Genomic DNA, 21,906 nt, shown 5'->3' with positions numbered 1-21,906 from the left:
ATGCATATACTTGGCTTCACTCACTAATAAGTAGATGTAGCCCTGGAAATTTGAGTCTATGACCAAACGGATTATTTCTAAAAGGGGTATGTACGTTCAGACACAAAACATCTATTACTCTATGTAATTACACTATCACTGTCTCCCAAAGCAGTTACTATACTCCCATCTGAAGAACGGAAAACGGAATGTTGGTGGACAGGAAAAGAGATTTAAAAGATGGGCTTAAAGCTAACCTTAAAAACTGTGGCATAGGCACTGAGAACTGGGAAGTCCTGGCCCCTGAGAGCTCTAACTGAGCGCTCAAGGGCCAGGGCTTCCCAGTTCTTAGAACCAACCACCCCTGTACAACAGACTCTTCCAAAAACTCTGCTGTAGTCAAATACTCAAAGTATGATTTGAATATTGTAATTACATCAAGATTATTATAGCTATCATTAACTTTGAGGCTCAGACACTTCTGGGTAAGCACATATCATAACATGGATCCATAGAATGCTGTGATGCTTATACCAAAGTTTTAATTTTATAGACTTAACTGTGCTTTCAAATAAATAATGCAAGAATAACCCAGCAAATATTAGACACATCTGTGTTCCACTGAATGCAGTCAAGGTAAGTGCACAGTTAAAAGTTTAAGTCCCACTAGACTTCAACTCATTGAACATTCACTAACTTGTATCTACTTCTAAAGAAAGAATAGTTGAATTTCCTTTCTTGGGAGAAGCAACAAGGGAAGATTGAAAGGCTCATGATCCAGCTAATAAATTAGTTACTAGAAATTTGTTCATATGAAGACCGAAGTCTCTCTCCTGATATGAATGGAATAATGTCGATGTTGCGTGCTAAATCTTCTATGCATTCATTTATTTCACCAAGTGCCACCACACAACCACATACATCTGAAAGAGATTTTAATGTCTGAGGTCTGTAGCAATACAAGGTTTCATCTGTACAAAGGACACAAGAGATCAAGGTTAAATACAGTCATAATAGACAACTTACCAGGGTTCACAACCCTGTCAAATATGTATAACAACTGGCTGAAATTGAAGACACACTTAAAAAAAACCCCAAAGTTTGCTTTAAAAAGGTAGACATCTTACAAGAGTCCTGTAGGTGCACATTCTGTGGCAGATCCAGAAAGTTCAAAGATGAGTCTAGACAAGAGTCACAACGGCATCTTATTGCCTTCTATGCTGATTTTCACAGCATGGGATGTTCTGCTTTTTTTCCGGATATCTGTGAACTTGCGCATCTGTTTGTCCAGGCGGCTAACTCCTTTCTTAGAGCCTGCCTGGAACTTGAAAGAAAACATAGGAATAGCATTAGGAAGAAGCATAAAAGCCAACCTTAAAAGAGGAAAATAAAGACAAACCATGCAAGCTAGAGGCTTTTCCCATTTGATAGCTAGTAAAGCCACAGTAAAATCCCAACAGCATGTTTTCAACTGAGTACTGAGATGCTTTGGCAAGACCTCAACTGGACCAAATTGGTGTTCAGTTCTGGGCACCACAATTCATGAAGGATATGGATAAGTTGGAACATGTCCAGAGAAGGGCCACCAAAATTATCAAAGGTTTGGAAACCAAGCCCTATGAGGAATGGCTAGGAGAGTTGGGTATGTTAAGCTTGGGAAAAAGCTGAGATGGTACATGATAGCCATGTTTAATTATGTGAAAGGGTGCTGTATTGAGAAGGGGTCAACTTGTTTCCTGGAGACTAGGAAACAGAGCAATAAATTCAAATTGTAGAAAAAGAGATTCAAAACATAAGGAAGAACTTCCTGAGAACAAGAGCTGTTCAGCAGTGGAATATGCTGCTGCCTTAGAGTATAATGAAGTCTCATTCTCTGGAGGTTTTAAATCAAAGGCTGGATGGCAACCTGCTGAGAATGCTTTGATTGTGTGTTCCTGAATAGCTGGGGAGCTGGGCTGGATGGCTCTTATGGTTTATTCCAACCCTATGATTATATGTGTATGCATTCACATAGATACACCATTTGAGATCTACCAGAAAAAATCTTATCACGTTTGTTCTTCACATTGTAAAGTACCAGAAAACCTGACATGTTCGTAATAACATACAATCTAATAAAATATTTGCAAACTATGTTTTATAATAGTAAGCAATTAAGAGTTAGTTCAGCATCATGAAATGTAGATAAGCACTAGCTCACTTTAATTGGCAAAGAGGCCCTCTGTTTAACTGTATAACTTGGAGCTTAAGTGGTCAGCCCTCACATGCCAATGCAGTATGGAGCTCACACAAAAAGAAAACAGGTAGGAACATAATGTTTATACAGTGTTTTTATACCAAATTGTGTCACTGGTTCATTGAGCCTATTATAGTTTATTGCAACTGATTACTATTCCTCCATCACTTGTTTCCCCAATTCCTTTCAACCAGAAATGCTTGAGTGTGCTGTACTGGTTTGTAGACTTTCCCTACAACTTTTCTTTCTATTCCAATGAGTGCTCAACACAAAAGCATTAGTAATGCTACAAAACAATCAGGCCATTCATGTCACAAACAACACACAAGAACAGAGGCCCATGATATTTGTGCAAACAGAATTCACACGATTTTAACAGTAACAGCCACAGCATTTAAAAAAAAAAAAGACGCTGAATACTCCTAAAATGCAGTTAACACAACCTCCAGAGGAGACATTTTGTTTCCATCCAAAGTGTAGGGTTGTTAGACAGTCTAGGGGCCTCCATTTAGTTTTATCAATGATTTGAATTCACTTGTAAAATTAAAATAAACTCAATACTGCATTTGTATTATTTACTTTATGCCCTGGCTTTTTCTAAAACCAGGGTTTGCAGCAGCTAAAATGGTACTCCTTGTGTGGGAGTCCCCATGATAATTCTTTCAGGAGTTTATTTCCCTTCCCAGGAGTAGATTTCTCTCACTTGGGGAGATCATTTCTTAGGTGACAGTGGAAGTATGTTAGTTTGTTTCAATGTGCAAAACTGGTAACAGCTAAGGCACATGCACTGCTCACACCTCCTTTGATGATAATACCTCTCAGACCTGTGACAAGGAGAATTACAAGGCTATAAGGGCATCCTGTTGCCTTCAATGCTGAACTTGACAGCTCTGTGCATTTTGCCAAGTCGTTTCTGCTCAGCAAACCGCCTCTTGTGTTTTTCCAGTCGACTAATACCTTTCTTAACAGTCCCGAGCTGGAAACAATATCTCAGTTAAAAGACCAAAGTTTCGTAAGAAAGGAAAACTGTAATACATTGAAGTATGATTTTCCCCCTTTGGCTGCATCTGAATATAAAAATATGGAATTAAACATTAAATGTTATCAAAAGTGCCACAAAGGGATGAATTCAAAAGAGAGGATGGGAAAAAGAGAACCACTAGTGTTATAATCTTTAGACTATCAGAAAAAAGAGTGCTGTGGGAAAATACAAAAACTATTATTCCAAGCAATTCCAAGATGACTCATTATCAGAACAGCGACTTAAAACTGCTAAATTTTACTGCTACTAACAAATAATTTTCAAATATTCCTAACAAAATTTTGAAATAAGGAACTATTCTGGCTGTGTTACTGGACTACTTGTAGGCAAAGTACTAACTTCTAAAGCTTCTACAGGTAATACCTGTACTGATACCATATGGAAATGTTAGGAATACAGTAGCACTGAGAATGAAGTCAATGGATGTTATTATTGAAAGGTCAAAGGTTCAGTGTTGCTGAACAAATCTTTCATTCTTGCATCCCATTTACTTACTCTGGAAGATTCCATTTCCACATTCCACTTTGGCCTCACCACATAATCCTTGTTGGAAGGCATGGGAACTCTAGCGCGAGCACAAAATCCTGGATCTCCGGGTCGAAGAGCTCTGAGAAAATAAGCCAAAGATGTTGCTAAGTAATTAAAGGCTGATCAGTCTTAAGTCTCCCTCTCAAATTATTTTATTTCTGAAAAGATACTTAAACATACACATTTTTTAAAGATTGCTCCCTACTGATCCCCATATTTCACCCCTCTCTTCATCTCCCTGAGACAAAATTCAAACCTACTCTACATTACATACTACAGAATCAGAGTTGGGAGACCACTAAAATGGAATGAGAAAAAAGCATACTTTTCTTCTCCCGTTAACACCTTCTCCAAGTCCCTACGAGGTGTTTGACCTCCGGAGCTGTAAAGACAGAAGAAAGACCCTTTGTTACTTAGGAAAACAATCACACTGTAATCCCTTCTTCATAAATCAATAAAAAATAACAGGCATTCATTCATAAAGTGATATTGCAGCAGCATCAACTACTTTAAAGCAGACAAATAGAACTCACAAACAACATCAATTATAAACATTCTAGGACATGGAGCTGAGAGTGTAGATGAAAGCAAGCTGGATTGCAATTCTCAGAATCCTTTAGCTAGAAGAGCCATTATTTAATAATGACCATGGAATTCTGGAAGTTATAACCCCAAAAAAGTTTGGCAAATTCTAAGGCTGGCTTAATGGTAGAAGTTATCTTTGACAGAAACAGCCCTAATGCTGAAAGGTGTTTCATGCACAGACATGAGACCTACCTGCTCAACCTTCTTCGCTGTGGCATCTGTTCCAAATCTCTTTGTTCTCTTTCCTCTCTAGTCATTCCCTTGTAATTTGACGTTAGGCCAAAAATAGGCCGAGACCACTCATCTATGTTTTTAAAAGAAAAACAAAAATTAATGAGATATGATAAACAACATCATACATACATATTACACCTACAAGGCTATCCTATTAATGCACAAGTGTTTGACCTTAGGTATCTGCAAGTACTACTTAGCTTTAGTATAGATTAGAAGCTCATTTACATTATGGGTCCCATGCTTCTAGCTTTTTCAACACTAGCACTAAATGAGAACTTTGACTTTTATTTTAAAAGTCTTTAAGACTTCATGTTTTCTGCAATAAAGTCTGAAAATGTGATGCATATATTCATACACTATGGCTGAGATCCAATTCGGTTTTGCTGGAGTGGAACCGACTAGATTGCACAGTGCCCCATGTATGGCCGCTTCTTTCTCCAGGATCTACCATCTGTGTAAGCGACAACAAAGGCTAAAAGTCTGTGAATGGTTTGCCCCTACAGGATTCTGGCCCCTATTGGCAATTTAGCACCTGTGATATTTAGTAGGAAGAGGAAATTGATGCCTCTTGTTTCATCTGAATTCCACTGTTCTACCAGTGGAAATCCAATACCAGATACAACACACAATGTAATGAGGAGATAAAAGATAAGGAATTTAAGAGATACATAACCTTTAGAGGACATATGAATAACAAAGTCTTCATATATAAAATCAGAAGTATTCCAGTATAAGGTTGCAGATTTTTGCATCACATAATTCACATCACAACAGAAGAAAACACTGGTATGGGATACAGTACTATAGTGCATTAACAAGGTATACTTACTAATTAGTTTCCCTGCCATGTCCTTATTAGGCCGTGATTCCTTAGGGTGTTTGTAGAGATACATCACTGCTCTTCCAATTCCACTATGCTTTAAAGTCTCTTGGCTCACACTAGGCAACTGAAAAAACAGAAACACAACATTTATTATTATTATTATTATTATTATTATTATTATTATTAATAATAATAATAATAATAATAATAATAATAATAATAATTTATTTCTGCCCTGCCACAATCTCTCCGAAAGGACTCAGGGAGATTAGCAAAAACAGCAAAGTGCCACATATAGACAATACATATAAAACAATAAAACCATAGAATTACAATCACACACATACACAATTACAACATAAATTTAAAATTCATAAAATGCAGTCATAACTGCAGATAAAAACAAGTTGTTTTGATTGACACAGCCCAGTGCCCCAAATTGTAGTTTGTTTTGTGGTGAAAAGATGAAAAGGTTTCATCGAAAGAGATTTAAACATCAGGGCAGGATTTTCAAACATTAAGCAGCAGATAGCTTGTTTCAATAACTTGGGGAATCTCAGTCTCAGACACTTGACATGCCAGTGGACAGGCAGGGAATATTTTAAGTCTAGAGATTTCTATTAGTATAGGGGATTCTACAGCCTAACTTTGATTTTATGGAAGATCATACAACTTCCAATTGTATCGAATACTGTTATAGTTATCTTATTTTTATAGTTGCTTTAGTAAACAAGTCTGTGAGCTCTGAATGAAACATGAGTGAAATTGATATTTTTATTTATTACACATTATACAGTAGGCAAGTTGTTCCTGCAAGGGTTTGGTTCCAGAACCCTGTGTGGATATGAAAAAAATGTGGATGATCATGCCTAATATTATTAAATGGTGGCAAATTGAAAGTGTGTCTGTATTCTTAACACCATTTAATAATATGGTGCATGGAATTCCTGGGTCATTGAAATCACAGATCCTGAGACTTGGAGGGCCCAAGATACACACACGTTTTTTTTATGGTGATACTGATTCATTTATTTTCTTGATATTCATCATAAAAATATAAGCCCAGCATTCCATATAAGCCATATTGACTCTACAAGGGAAATACAAGAGACTAACCTCTTGGAGAATCTTCAGAAGCTCCTCCCGAATCTTCAGGGCTGGAAGGCTTCGGTCTGGTAGTGGAGAAAGCCACTCTTTAATGGCTGACATCACTCCACTGTCAATGAAAGTTTCTTTCAGATCCTGCCTAGAAATTCAGAGCGACGACAATGAGAACTGGAGGAATAGAAATTTCTTCTGGCAACCAACCAACATATCCACATGTCTTATTTCCATTCTAATGTTAGCTTGAGGCATCTATGGCTCAAGCAAAAGAACTACAAAATAGGTTTATACATGCCCAAGTCATCAAAGTTGGGTGCACTTAAGAATGCACAAAATAACATTCCATCCTCTATATTAAGTCTTTCATTTTAATCATGTATAATTCAGGAAGTCTGTAGGGCTATGGTGGGAATCATGTTGGTCCTCAATATGTTACTGGACTCCAACTCCCAGCAACTCTAGACAGAATAGCCAATGGTTAAAAATGGTGATAGGTGGGATTTGGCAACACCTTGGAGTTTTAGGAAGTTGTGTAATATAATGTGAGAAGCTTTTGGGAAAAGTGATTTGTTTTCCTGAAATGCCTTAAAATCATCTTCAATGTAAGATTAATTGAATGTGAATTGAAATTATTCTAAATGAGATGAATTCATTGCCTTGGAAATGAAAAAGTTTTAAAATGTCATGTTCAGCACTTCAGAAATTCATAACTAGTGTAATGCGCCAAACCTTCCATTTTCTAATGGTGTGTGGAAAAATATGACCAGAATTTGACTTACTTTTTAAGGTGCATAACTACAGTTGGAAGCAAAGTTAACTTCTTAAGAGCTGGTTTCTTCTGTGTATTCAGCTGCCTGTCTTCCTGTAAAAAATTACAGGTGTAATTAAAATGAAGTAAGCAACATTTCAGATCAGATGTCTTGTAAAGCACATTGACATCAAACCTTCTGAGGCAGAATAAGCAAGAAAAACACATTAAACTTATGTTTCTGGAAAAAAAATGCCTTTTGGTTTGCTCACTGCTCATAAGTATCATCTTGAGGCTTATCTCTGTATTATCTTCAAAACAATACAATTTTGGCCACATATATATATTTGATTCAATTGTACCCAAGTAATTGAATTCAAGGTGGCCTATTTCAAAACAATACAGATAGAAAACTAAACACACACTTCAGTATGAATTTAAATATAAAAGTTATTTCAATACATTTAAACAATGTATAAACTTAAAAACAATAACATCAATTAAAAGACTTTATAAGCCACGAAACAGCACAGCACAACCTCAAAAACTAACCCCGGTGTCTAAAAACTTGATAGCCCAAGAATGTTTTAAAGGAGGAAGGAGAGCCAAGACCTGGTCTGCCCAGGAGGGGAATTAAAAGGTTCTGGGAGCAGGCACTGAGAAGGCCCTCTCCCTTGTCCTCACCCACAGAGCTTGAGAAGGCAATGGACCAGAGATAAAGTCCTCTTGCGAAATCTCAGAGTTCTATTTGGATCATAAAAGGCGATACAGTCAAACCCAATAGGGCTTTATGCATCGTCACCACCACTGTGAATAGTGCCTGGAAACAGGCCGGTAACCAGTAGAGCTGGTCCAGCAAGTTCTAACAATGTGGCTATGGTTCTTGGGCAAATTCATGCTTTTGAACACTTTTCCAGGCAGCTCCACAGGGAAATTGTTTTCTTGCTGCACTGGCACTGCAGCACCAGCATGAGATTGAGTTTACACTATTATCTTCTCACTAAAGATAACCTTATGGGACTCGTTTACAGGAAAAAAAACATTTATAACCCATTCTGGGTCTGTTTTTTTGCATTGACATGGTCACATGCAGCCTCCAAGGATACCTTTGTGATCCTCAATGAATCCACTCTCTAATTTAAAAATTTTAAAACCCACATTCCTGTTATGGGTCGCAAGGAGCACTTTTGCCATTTTTTTAAAATCCTACCAGTTGTTTTAGACCAGTGGTTCTCAACCTATCTGTCCCAAGAAGTTTTGGCCTTCAACTCTCAAAAATCCTAACAGCTGGTAAACTGGCTGGGATTTCTCGGAGTTGTAGGCCAAAATACCTGGGGACCCACAGGTTGAGAACCACTATTTTAGACTGTGTGTGCTCAAAACCATGTGACTTTTTCACTTTCTGGTTTGAGAATAGTGGTTGCTGCTACACGTAAAATAACTGTGGGGACAAGGTGAGTGCTTCCTATGCTTCAGATTTCATTAAAAAATCAAGAATGTTATAGGTAGATGGATTATATGGCAGCAAAGCATGCTATTATTTCATCATTTTTCAACTCCAAAGTTTAGCTCCAATTCTGTTCTTGCTTTGGATGTTGACAATTACTACTTTCTTCTCCAAAATTCATGTGATGTTTATTCTTGTATTTTGCCAACTGATTCTCTAATTTCCAGAATTCTCATTTTCTTGTCTAGCAGTATCATAATCTAACACAGATTTATGCAAAAAAAGATTCTAGTCTAAATCCAAATGTTAGTCCCAAATCCAAACGTTAGTCCCAAAATAGAGTAGATCCATTGAATCAGTGGAATGTATGTAAGTATTGACTTACCATTCAGAAGTTGATTCAGTGAGTCTACTCTAGCTGGGACTAGTAATTGGATTTTATGCCAATATCAGATGCTGTACTGCCAATGATTCCACCTGCTTCCTTGCTGCAAAATGCGAACAAACATAAAAGATATGACAGGGCAAACTTCACAAGCAAAGCTATAGCATTTTGTACATAAAACTAGCTAAGAACCTCTTGAGTTGCAGATAAATACTAAAACATGCAGAAAATTGTATACAGGCCCGTTCACTCAATGTTATTCTTGTAAACATAGTTGCTTCCAACAGCTTAGAGAAAACTAGGCCGACTTCAGGATTGCTAGATCTTTAAAAAAAACAGCAATCTTAAATCCACCACATGCAAAACAGCAGCTTTACAGGTGTGCAGAGGGCAACCGTGATGCACTTCTAACTGCTACATGGTGCCAGAACTTAATTTGTAGCCTTCTCATATACAAACACACTCCCGGGTGAATCTACATTGTGTTAGTATTGAAAAGGAACCTGGAATCTTTTGTAACCTATAGAAAAAACACTCAATGAGATGTGCCAATAGATCCAGAATCACTTTCTGCCCACCTAAGCATGAAATCAGATGAGACTTGAATACAGGAGACATACCTCTGCTGCTTCGTTCATCTTAACGATCATTGCACTGACAACATCATCAGCATCACTAATGAAAGTCCCACCATCACGGTTGCGCCGGCGCTTGCCACTCATGCTCTTCTTCCGTTGTAACATCATTTCAAAATCTGACATGAAGTCCATACTAAAATGCAGAACATTTCAACCAAGTCAGACTAAGCATTTCAATAAAGTCAGTCTGATGCTTTAATTTAGGATTCCAAATAAAGGTAAAGAAGAGTTCCACTATATTCTGCACTGTATTCAGGATTCATCTGGAATACTGGATTCAGTTCTAACTACGTCATTTTAAGAATGATATAGATAAATTGGAGGGTTCAAAAAGGGCAACATGGATTATATGACATTTAGAGAACAAAACATTTGAGAAAAGGTTGAAAGAGTTGGGCATGTTCAGCTTAAGAGAAGACTGTGAGGAGACATGTTAGTACCCGAAAGGCTGTCACAGAAAGAACAGTGCAAAAAGCTTGTTCTCTGCTGCCCCAGAGGGTAGAACCAAGTCTAATGGTTTTAAATTACTGGAGTGTCGATTTTGATTCAACAATAAAAAAAAATAACCTCTTGATAGTAAGAATAGTTCCAAAATGGAACAAATTGCCTAGCAATGTTGAGGGGTCTCCTTCTCTGGATATCTTCAGAAAGATGCTGGACACATAACCGTTAGGGATGTTGTAGATGGAGATCTTACATTGAGAAGGGAGCTGGCCTTGAAGGCCCATGGAGCCCCTTCTAACTCTGTAGGAACATTCCCACCTCCTCTTACAAATAACAAGAATATATATGTCCCAACTTTTCCCAAACACAATTCACACATTAGAAAGGTTGCAACTAAAAACATTCAGCACACTATTAACCATATTAAAAATGTATTATTGAGCCTAAGTTAGTTTACTGCTTTGTGATGTTTGGTTAGTCCTAAAATAAGAATATAGCTACCTATTGGCAATATATTCCACCTGATGTCAAGGATGCCGTCCTGACCCTATCTGTTTTATGTGGCATCAAATTGTTGTCTATTATGAGGCCACTTTGAGTCCTCTTCGGGGTAAGAAGGGCAGGGTATAAGTACAGTAAGTAAATAAATAAAATAAATAAATTCAAGGTGCTGGCTTTAGCCTATAAAGCCTTAAACGGTTTGGGCCCAGTCTACTTGAGGGACCACATCTCCTCCTATGAGCCCACAAGAGCCCCGAGATCATCAGGAGGGTCTCTTCTCTCGGTCCCACCACCATCACAGAGAGAGGGCCTTCTCGGTGGTGGCCCTATGCCTCTGGAACTCCCTTCCTTGAGAGGCGCGATTAGCCTCCTCCTTGTTGGCCTTTCATTCACAAATTAAAACCTTGTTGTGGAACCAGGCCTTTCCTGGCAACTTATAATTGGTAACCATCAGATAACTACTGGTAATACCCATCTCTGAATACTATCTTGGACTTGGTAATGTTATTACATGGCCCAATGGAAATTATGTTTTTAGGGTCTTAGCACAATTTAGTTTTATAGATAACCTCAGTGGTCAGGGGTTCAGGGGTTTTTTTAATGGTATATGTCGCAATTTACTGGTTTGTTATATATGGTTTATGTACTGTGCAATTAGCAAATTTGGTTTATGATGTTTTTTGTTGAATTTTTATGTGATTTAATTTTTGTTCTTAACCATTGTAAGCAACTTTGAATCCACATGGGAAAAAGTGGGATAAAAATAAACAAATAATGGTCTACATCTAGAATTTTCTGGTGTACAGAATAGGAACTTCCAGATTTGGCTGAAATTTCCACTAGCCCCAGCCAGCATGAGCAATGATGCTGTGCACTCCATGGGTCAGCTCTAGCATAGCACCTTCCCCCCCCCTCACCCAAAACAGGTAGATAACTAAGGTTACAGACAAGCCTACACCCCCTCATCTTCACCCGTCTGTTGGTCAACCCTGGTTTCTAGCTGAGTCTCTGCCCTGAAGCTTTTGTTCAAAAAGGATTTCCAGTGTGGTGTAACAGTTTAAATAGGATTAGAGAAAAACAGTTTAAAGTAGGGATAAAGAAGAGAAAGAGATAGGCATGCAGTAGGATATAAATGTTGAAAGTTTCTTGCAATAGTTACAAGAAAGACTCACTGCTTTCCTCTTTTGATATTGTCATCAGAGTCTGAATCATCTGCTGCTTCTTTCCTCTCAGCTTTCTCTTCATCCAGATCTTCTTGATTAAACCCCTTGCGTTGAAGATGACACAAGTCAATCACATTTACAAAAATCTTTTCTAAACATACAGTAACTGTGTGACATTATATAAACCCTTTACCAAATCTGAAGTTTCATGCTGGAATTTAATCCAGGTGGTTATTTTTAGTCTGGTAATGTTATCTATATTAATTGGAATCCTGTGTGCTATACTGGCTAAATAAGCTAGCATAGGGAGCAATGAAAACAGGAGGAAGAAGGCTGCCACCACAATGGCAGAACTTCTCTCCTCCCTCACCGCAACAGAATCAAAGCAGTATCGATAATCTTCAGCACAGATAGATAGACAAGACATAACCAGAGATGCCTCAACAAGAATTTGGGAGGGGGTAAGAAAAAATAAGTTCATGGCATACTTACCGTAAATTCCTCTTCCTCCTCATCTCCAGATTCTCCAAATATATCTGCAATGAGGTTTCTACAAACAGAAAAACAAAGGTCTTTCATTCCTTGTACAAATGATATCAATATCAAGCTATTACTAATAAGATATGCAGTTCTGAATTAAAACTTTTAAATTCAGAACAGCAGTAACTGCACCTTACTTTCAAGTAGAAGATCAGTTTTGGTCCCTTTAACAATATACATTTCTCATCTATCTCCAGTTCTTCCAGATCCTAAAGTTTTTCCTCTGTTACTTGAAAAGCACTTACTCTTGTTCATTTCCTGATTCACTATCACTTCCAAAAAGATCTTTTTCTTCCTTCTTCTTTCCATCATCCACCTTGTCATCGTCATCCTCGCTATCCGAAGTCAGAACTTTCTTTTGCTTCTCATATTTCTCAGTTGCATTATCGCTATCGGATTCTTCACCATCTGAAATTATTCGTCCTTTTTTTGCAGCTGTCAACACAGATGAACAAATTAAATGAAACATAAATAATGGAACATGAAGTGATCAATTGCTGCAGCAGAATCTTTATTTAACATCACAAAGAGCAGAAACCCTTCAGAGATTTCTCACTAAGTCATTGAGCTCTTGGATGGTCGGTAGCAACTAACAGAATTCAGAGGTCCCCTCTCTTATTCAAGAGCAAGCTATGGGAGCAAGTCCATAACAAATAGTCAAAATCTTTCTTTAATCTAAAGAACTTTGTTTTTAAAAAATCTATTCGCCATTTTAGCCTAATTTAGTTTCATACATCAAGTTTCATACATCAGCAGTCATAGGCAATGAAAAAAATTGATTGATTATTTTATTTGCTATATTTATAATCCGCTCTTCTCACCTGAAGGGGACTCAGAGCAGCTTACAAAATGCACATTATTGTTGTAGCCTCAAACTACATTAAATGTAGATGGGAACCTACCTCAATACAAAGATCGTGGAAAGGTTTGTTTTGTGATTACCAAAAGAAATCTTATTTTTCAGCTCTAAGAAAGCAATACTTTTTACATAACTAAGATTCCAGAGAGTTCAATCTTAAACCAGTCTCCTACAGAAGTAATATACACCACTTTGATAACACATGAGCATGTGACATTTAAAAACTTAGCTCATCTAGCTGATCAAGACAAGCTAATACTTAGTTGTATTAGCCTCATTATTACAAACTTTTTCAGGCACTTAGGCTGAAAATTCACCTTATCTCTCAACATATTACTGGAAATTGTCGCTAACATTGTTAAAATAAGACTGTACCTTTCCTCATTCTAGCTGATCAAGTTATATAAAAAGCCATAGAGTGCAATACTTCACTCCTCTAGGAACTAAAGACCATTTCACACGTGAATGTTTACAACTACCCAATATTAATGACCAGATCAACATGAGATAAAATATTTATATTTCCTTTTCAATGAAGTCAGCTCACATACAATAATCAAGTGCTGAATGATCAGCTAAAGAGAAATAAAGCAATGCACTGCCAGCTGGTCTTAAATTAATATTTCCTTACGTGTGGTTTCTTCATCCTCACTGTCAGAGAGAACAGCAGCTTTCCTCTTTGCTGATTTTTCCTCCTCTTTCTCCTCTTCCTCATCGCTGTCAGCTATCTTTCGCTTTTTAGGACTTTCTTCTTCCTCCTCGCTATCAGAATCACGAAGTCTTTTTCCCACTTGATCACTGTCTGAAATTTCAGCAGAATTCTCTGTTTCCTCCTTTTTCTTACTTGTTCTACTGCTGTCTTCTGACTCTGCTTCCACCTTGTTCTTGGGGACATCTTCTGTTTCAGAGTCACTGGTCTGAGGCTTTGGCCCCTCATTTTCAGAGTCACTGACAAGAGGTTTGGGAACAACATCATTCTCTGAGTCAGTATCATTATTTTTTTCAGGTTCTTCATTTTCTGAATCACTGCCCAAATGTTTCTCTGGCTCCTCATTTTCTAAGTCACTTGTATGATCTTTATGTGATTCCTCGTTTTCAGAATCACTAGCCAAGTGCTTTTGGGGCTCTTCAGTCTCAGAATCACTGTCATGGCCTTTGGTAGGCTCTTCAGACTCAGAATCACTGGCCTGATTATTTGCAGCATCCTCATTCTCAGAGTCACTAGCATGGCGAACTGGGTGATCCTCATTATCAGAGTCACTGTCTTTACTTATAGGTGCACCTTCATTTTCTGAGTCACTGGCATGATGATTTGGAGCCTCTTCATTTTCGGAATCACTATGTTTTTGCCTTGGAGTACCTTCATTTTCAGAATCTGTCATGGGGTCTCCTCTTGTATGACTATCATCTTCTCCATCACTGAGTTCATTCTGAAATTATTTTTAAGCCATAGACAAACAAGACATGGAATATAGTAATATCAATATTTTACAGATCACGTAAGAATTATGCCTATGGGCCTTATATTTACTAGTGCCTATCCATCCAGTTATAAAAATGAAAGCCCCCTGAGATCTTCAGATACAGGGTGGGATCTAAATATTTTAATTAATAAATATTAAATAGTTGATTTTTTGACAAAAACTTTTAGGCATATAAATGAGTCTATACAGTGTACAGGTAGTCCCCAAGTTATGAACAAGATAGGTTTTGTAGGTTTGCTCAAGTTGAATTTGTATGTAAGTCGGAATATGTACATTTTTAAGTGTAACTCCAGGCAAATATATATAAGCCGTGGATAGTATAAGGAAGGGTTAACACCCCTGTGGCCCTGTTCAGAAGATTTCACCTCATTTACTGTTCCTGTGATATTTGGATTTTGAAAAATTTGGCTTGTTGTGGAAACAAGAATTGGTGATAAAGCTTCACTGGAGACACCTTTTCCCTATGATAACTCTTTCAGGAGTTAATTTCCCTTCCTAGGGGTAGATTTTTGTCACTTCCCGTTGTCTCACCCTCATTCGTAACTATAAGTCATTTGTAAATCGGATATTTGTAACTCAGGGACTGCCTGAACTCTTGATTTGATTGTTTTTTAAATAATATCTTTTACTGCTTGCAGCATTCAAACTGAAACTAACATTTTCTTTAACAGTAACTGTGCTGTTGCATCCATGCTGCTTTAAATGTCTTTGGTGCTAACATGTCCTAACTTTCTATCAGCTTGGGGGATGCTGGCTTGCCTTCCTGTTTGAGCAAGGAACCCCACAGAATCAATGCTATTGCTTTAGAGAAATGGTAATGATTTATTAATTGGTCTTGGGCCTATCTCCATCCAGGCACTATCTTGGTTTCCCCACAACAAAGTCCATACATAAAGTTCGGAGGTAACTGGTTGTTCTTGAAGTCACTGCTAGTAGATGAATCTGAAGACGAAGGACAGATGAAAGTTTCCCTTGCTCACTTTCTTTGGTAAAGAGGCCTCTGAGGCACCTAATGCCCAAGGTGATCAGGCTGGAGGCTGAGGCCTATTGAGGCCTGGCACTTTACTGAAGGCACTGAAAACTCCACAGGCTGCCACTTACCAGCGGTAGATCAGTATAGTCAAATGAGTTGCCAGAATAGTAGTTAGTATTGGCTTGAAATGGCCTGTCCAAGCCTGGATCTCACTGTGACCAACTATTGGCATGTCTTGTTTTCAAGATTCCCTGGTGGTAATAACTCTAATCTAAAATGGCTCCCTTTCCCCAGGCAAAGGGGCAGGCAAACTTTTTGATACAAACCAGGAAGGGTTTTCTTAAACTTCACCCTCCTAAACTAACAGAAAAATTGCTACTCTCAAGCTGTGGGTGAAGCAGCCTAACAAAAGGAACTGGGACTTATACAGTTACAGCACAGTAAACCTCTCAACTACTTTGGAGGTCTCAAGTTGCAATCCTATATACACTAAGAAGAAAGGTTCTGCAAAGAAAAGACCGAAATCCCAGGCCTCACATTAATTAATACTCAAAAATTATCATAAACAATAAGAAAATAAGCTATTCTACTATTTTTTTAGCAGTCAGCATTCCCTAAATTATCTTAAATACCCTGCTCTAAATAGCATTTTGAAATGAAGCGATTCTTATCCTAATTTATATCATCTCTCAAATTATTTATTTGAGAGCCATTTCCACAACCAAAATTAAGCATAAAAACATTAAGTGAAATGTTTTCCAAAGACAAATCTTCTCTTCTACATATCCTGATTCCTTCAAATCACATCCTTCTTTGTCTTCCAACGTATATGTTAACTACCACACTTTAAATGTACATTACAAGTGATTGCAGTTTAGTGAAAGGTACAACTTAAAATATTTTATGAATTTTTGCAGAGTTATCAGGACTTTTATTTTGTATAATTCCCTTCCCTGATCATTTATTTAGAAAATCAGTAATGCATGATAAACCATTATTTGCTTTCTACTAATGTAAAGTGTTTAGAACTGCTTCAAAGTTTTGAACTTCACTTCACTTCAAGAATTTCATGAATACCTCTGAATGTTGCCCTATGCTTGCATTTTCTGATCCAGAGAGTTGGTCATTTCCGTTATCTTCCATGTCTGAACCTGAATCACGCTCATCCTGTACTGGTGTGGCTCCACCGTCATCTACAACATTAAAAAAATAAGAATGAAGAATAACTTTTTCCATCTTGAAACTGCCAAGTATTTTTGCTAGTTCTACCTAAACATCTAACATTAGAATTAGAAAAATACTACACAGATATGGGCAAGGCAGTATTATCAAACGTGACAACAAAACCCATGTTTCTAGACTCAACCTCACTGAAATTAATTGAGGTTAACATTAATATATCTCATTTTATCAACAAGAACAAATTATTGATCACAAATGACAAATTTCTGATCTGCATCACAATCTTGATCTTTAGAACTTTCAAAAAAGTAGCAGCTTCCCTTGAAAATGTCCAGTTTGTAAGTACAGTAGAGTCTCACTTATCCAAGCTAAATGGGCCAGCAGAAGTTTGGATAAGCGAATATCTTGGATAATAAGGAAAGATTAAGGAAAAGCCTATTAAACATCAAATTAGGTTATGATTTTACAAATTAAGCACCAAAACTTCATATTATACAACAAATTTGACAGAAAAAGTAGTTCAATACGCAGTAATGTTATGTTGTAATTACTGTATTTACGAATTTAGCACCAAAATATCACGATATATTGAAAACATTGACTGCAAAAATGGCTTGGATTATCCAGAGGCTTGGATAAGTGAGGCTTGGATTAGTGAGACTCTACTGTATCTGTGTATAAAGAAGTTATTACACTATAGAATTAATACAGTTTAACACCACTTCGAATCCCAACCGGGGAGAGTGCGGATGAGCTCCCTCTATCAGCTCCAGCTCCATGCGGGGACATGAGAGAAGCCTCCCATAAGGATGGTAAAAAAAACATCAAAACATCCGGGAGTCTGCTGGGCAACGTCCTTGCAGACGCCCAATTCTCTCACTCCAGAAGCAACTCAAGTTGCCCCTGACACGAAAAAAAAAACCCACTTTAACTGCCATGGTTCAATGTTATGAGATCCTGGGAGTTGCAGTTTGGTGAGGCTCTAGATATCTTTGGCAAAGAAGCTATAAAGACCTTGTAAAACTACAACTCCTGTGATTTCATAGTATTGAGCCATGGCAGTTAAAGAGGTGTCAAACTGCATTAATTCTACAGTGTGGATGCACCTATAAGATTTTAAAACAAATAAAATTGAACACCACGATAAACAGCATCAGATACTAAAAATAATAAATTAAAGCATGTTCAGTACAATCAAGAACAGTCTTCCTCAAACTGGTTCCTTTCAAGTTGTTTTTGGATTACAATTTCCACCAAACCAACTTAATATGCAGCTGATGGAAGGTGTAGACTGGGAATATTTGGAGCCTACAGATGGGGGAGGCTGATAATATTAGTAAGTATGGTATCTGCATTATTAGAGAGGTAACATCTTCAAAGAGGTTGCATGGTTTTTGATATGTTTGTTTCATACTGTATTGCCATATTACCAAAAAACAAAACCAATACAAAATATTTTCTCAAGTGCATGGCAAATTCCCATAGTTTTTAAAATACCAAGAACTGATTCAGGTTTCAACAACTCTGAGATCATTCTGTTTTCATGTTGCATTGTGACAATAGGAAAAGAACATGGAAGTTGTACCCAGATACAGCATTCATGAGGCCTCTTATCAAATGTGATATAGTCAGCAAACCGAATTTGTGGGAGGTAGGGGCATGAAAGCCCAACGAAAGCTGAAAGCTATGAATAATATTACTTTTTTAAACCTTGGAGAGGATTTCTCTAGGGGATTTCTAAGTCTTCCAGCATGACTCTACGGTGAACACCTGGTAGAAGCTGATTAGAGAAATCACTGAAAGACCTAGAAATTCCTAGAGAGAAATCTCTAGAAATCTCTAGGTCCTCCAGCATAATTGGAGGATGTTAACCACAAAGTCACTCTAGAGGACCTAGAAATTCCTTGAGAGAACATTTTTAGCAAAATCTGTGAATATTTGGATCCACAAAAGTCAAAATCACAAATGTAAAGGGACAACTGTTCATATTTTCTTTTGAAATATAGGTAAAGGTAAAGGTTTTTCCCCTGACGTTAAGTCCAGTCGTGACCGACTCTGGAGGTTGGTGCTCATCTCCATTTCTAAGCCGAAGAGCAGGAGGGAGGTGGGACAAAGCTGGCAATTTACAGGTCACACATCCATTTCTTAGGCCACATATTATCTGAGCTATCAAATTATATTAAGTTTAAGGCCAATGGGATCACTGAAGTATCATAAACAAAACTGGTGTCATAGGTACACATGGATCCAGCACAAGGCAATTTCGGGACCAAATCAAATCTTACCAATGTTCATATTCTTTGCCTGCTGGCAGGATGACCTACAGGACAGTGAAAACTAAAAGAAAGTGGGAGATTAAAAAATGCTTTAACTCCAAGATGACAAAAAGCAAACCAGTGCATGCCATGGCGATCTCTCCCCCCCCCCCCCCCCCAGCATCAAAGTGAACTTAAGTATTGTCGAAGGCTTTGATGGCTGGACTCACTGAGGTGTTGTGTGGTTTCTGGGCTGTATGGCCATGCTCTAGCAGCAATTTCCCCTGACAATGCCAGCCAGATGCAGGTGAAACGTTAGGAGAAAATCCTGCTAGAACACAGCCATGCAGCTCGGAAACCACACAGCAACCCACTGAACTTAATGCAGAATTAACAGTTTGACTCCACTTTAACTGCAATGGCTCAATGATATGGAATTAATCCAATGATATCATTTGGAATGGCTGCTCCAGGTAGAAGGGAAAATGGTTTTAATCATTAATTTAAATGAATTTATATGTTTTATTATGATGTTAACATTTAATGTGTTGTATATTAATTTGCTTTTATGTTGCTGTGTGGCATTGAATCATTGCCAAATTGGAAGCTGCTCTCAGTCCTCTTCTAGACAGAGCAGGGTAAAAATGCATAAAATAAATAAATAAATGGGGAGGGTATACATATCCAAAAAAATATAAAGCATCAATATTGCAAAGTGATACTTAGAACAATGTATAGTGAGATAAGGTCTATACTGTAAAGCTTGTTAAATGATTGGATGTATCAATAATAATAAAATAAAAATTTAAAAAATGGTATGGGATTATGGGAGGAGTTGTTTGGTGAGGCGCTAGCACTTTTGAGCCGAGATTAAAGAGCTTGCAAAACTACGGTGTAATGTAAAGGTTTTCCCCTGACATTAAGTCTAATCATGTACGACTCTGAGGGTTGGTGCTCATCTTCATTTCTAAGACGAACAGACGATGTTGTCCATAGATACCTCCTACGTCATGTGGCCGACATGACTGCACAGAGCATCGTTACCTTCCTGCCAAAGCAGTACCTATTGATCTACTCACATTTGAATGTTTTTGAACTGCTAGGTTGGCAGAAGCAGGGGCTAACAGTGGGAACTCACCTCGCTCGCCGGATTCGAACCACCACCTTTCGGACCCATCCTCTGGGTGTTTTGGACTTCAACTCACACCATTCCTAACAGCCTCAGGCCCCTTCCTTTCCCCCCGCAGCCGCTTAAGCGGCTGCGGGGGGAAAGGAAGGGGCCTGAGGCTGTTAGGAATGGTGTGAGTTGAAGTTCAAAACACCCGGAGGGAGGGCTCAAGTTAGCCCATGCCTAGTGTAAATACACCCAGAGATTGCCTCATCTGTGGCCTATGGCCTGTTCTATCCACATCGGGGCCATGGCTGTGAGATCTAAGGAGACGACCTGCCACGAAATGAGGCCTACTCCCGCCACGCGGCCTAAAGGCACAAGACAAAAGGGGCCCCAAAGGGAAGAGATTATACCGGGCGGGGAAGGATGAAGCTCGCGGCCTGGGCTTCCCGCGGCCCACCCTGGCGCGCCTGGGACTGTACCTGAGGGCCTCCCGCCGCAGGGCTCCGCTTCCATCGGCCCGCCTCCCACTCCCAAAAGGGCCCACGGGCGGAACGGAAAGGACGGGGCTCCCAACTGAGGCGAAGGAAGCGCCGGGAAAAGGAGCGGGAGCAGGAAAATCACCTTCCTAGGCCTAAGCCGGAAGTGACTGTATCCATAACCTTCCCAGGCGCCCTCGCAGCGGCGGCAACTTCCGCAGCTCTGAAATGGCCTCTGCGCATGCGTCGCCTTCAACAGCGCGCGCGCCTCTGTCATGTGTTTCCATGGTGTTACGTTGCGCGGAAGACGGAAAGAAGTGTGAACGCGGGAAAGGCCCGGCTTGTAACTTTTACCCAGAGATGGGAGTTCCGAGTTCGCCTCGCGTCTATGATAATATAGTAGAAAGGAGAAGAAATAAGGACGAACAGGAGTTTGTGTTTCTTTCAGTAACGGTCTTATTTGGAGAACTAGCCCTATGAGGAGCGGCTTAAAGAGTTGGGCATGTTTAGCCTGCAGAAGAGAAGGCTAAGAAGAGACATGATGAGGGCCATGTATAAAGATGTCAGGGGAAGTCATAGGGAGGAGCCTCCGATGGCCTAGGGGATAAAATCCTTGTGACTTGAAGGTTGGGTTGCTGACCTGAAGGCTGCCAGGTTCGAATCCCACCCGGGGAGAGCGCGGATAAGCTCCCTCTATCAGCTCCAGCTCCATGCGGGGACATGAGAGAAGCCTCCCACAAGGATGGTAAAACATCAAAACATCCAAGCTTGCTCCCTCCTCCCTATGACTTTTCCTCACATATTTATACATGGCCATCGTGCCTCCTCTCAGCCTTCTCTGCTGCAGGCTAAACATGCCCAGCTCTTCAAGCCGCTCCTCATAGGGTTTGTTCTCCAAACCCTTATAGAATCATAGAGTTGGAAAAGACCTCATGGGCCATCCAGTCCAATCCCCTGCCAAGAAGTAGGAAAATTGCATTCAAAGCACCCCTGACAGATGGCCATCCAGTCTCTGCTTAAAAGCCTCCAAAGAAGCCCCGCCACCACACTCCGGGGCAGAGAGTTCCACCACTGAACAGCTCTCACAATGAGGAAGTTCTTCCTAATGTTCAGGTGGAATCTCCTTTCCTGTAGTTTGAAGCCATTGTTCCGCATCCTAGTCT

The 21,906-nt window shown here is 39.0% G+C and overlaps 1 protein-coding gene across 4 annotated transcripts; it reads right to left on the bottom strand.

Annotated features, from left to right (window-relative positions):
- Positions 1–897: 897 nt before the first annotated feature.
- On the bottom strand, positions 898–21,003 carry iws1 (interacts with SUPT6H, CTD assembly factor 1). Of its 4 annotated transcripts, none has more exons than XM_003218386.3 (15): positions 20,889–21,003; positions 19,184–19,235; positions 16,794–16,909; positions 13,891–14,689; positions 12,646–12,835; positions 12,353–12,410; positions 11,870–11,964; positions 9,735–9,885; positions 7,314–7,396; positions 6,547–6,676; positions 5,437–5,554; positions 4,563–4,674; positions 4,111–4,167; positions 3,753–3,864; positions 898–1,303 (listed from the first exon to the last, which is right to left on the bottom strand). In XM_003218386.3, exons 2-15 carry the CDS (start codon positions 19,191–19,193, stop codon positions 1,172–1,174), a joined length of 2,163 nt encoding a protein of 720 aa, XP_003218434.1. In that variant the 5' UTR covers positions 19,194–19,235; positions 20,889–21,003; the 3' UTR covers positions 898–1,171. The 4 variants fall into 4 exon arrangements, with proteins under 4 accessions (XP_003218434.1, XP_008104674.1, XP_008104672.1 ...); XM_008106467.3 differs by having other exon boundaries at positions 20,747–20,939; XM_008106466.3 differs by lacking the exon at positions 19,184–19,235 and adding an exon at positions 3,031–3,191 and having other exon boundaries at positions 1,172–1,303; positions 20,747–20,943.
- Positions 21,004–21,906: the final 903 nt, after the last annotated feature.

Source organism: Anolis carolinensis, chromosome 3 (assembly GCF_035594765.1).
Source record: "Anolis carolinensis isolate JA03-04 chromosome 3, rAnoCar3.1.pri, whole genome shotgun sequence".
NCBI lineage: Eukaryota > Metazoa > Chordata > Lepidosauria > Squamata > Dactyloidae > Anolis > Anolis carolinensis.
This window is presented reverse-complemented; position numbering and strand designations above follow the sequence as displayed.

Bases quoted from the DNA above. Each gene is read 5' to 3' on its own strand.
- iws1 (XM_008106465.3), bottom strand. From the start codon at position 20,780: ATGGAAGCGGAGCCCTGCGGCGGGAGGCCCTCAG. The intron at 14,690-16,793 runs GTATTCATGAAA...AAATAATTTCAG, and splicing joins GCATAGGGCAACATTCAGAG to AATGAACTCAGTGATGGAGA. The intron at 9,886-11,869 runs GTGAGTCTTTCT...TCTGCATTTTAG, and splicing joins AATATCAAAAGAGGAAAGCA to TATGGACTTCATGTCAGATT.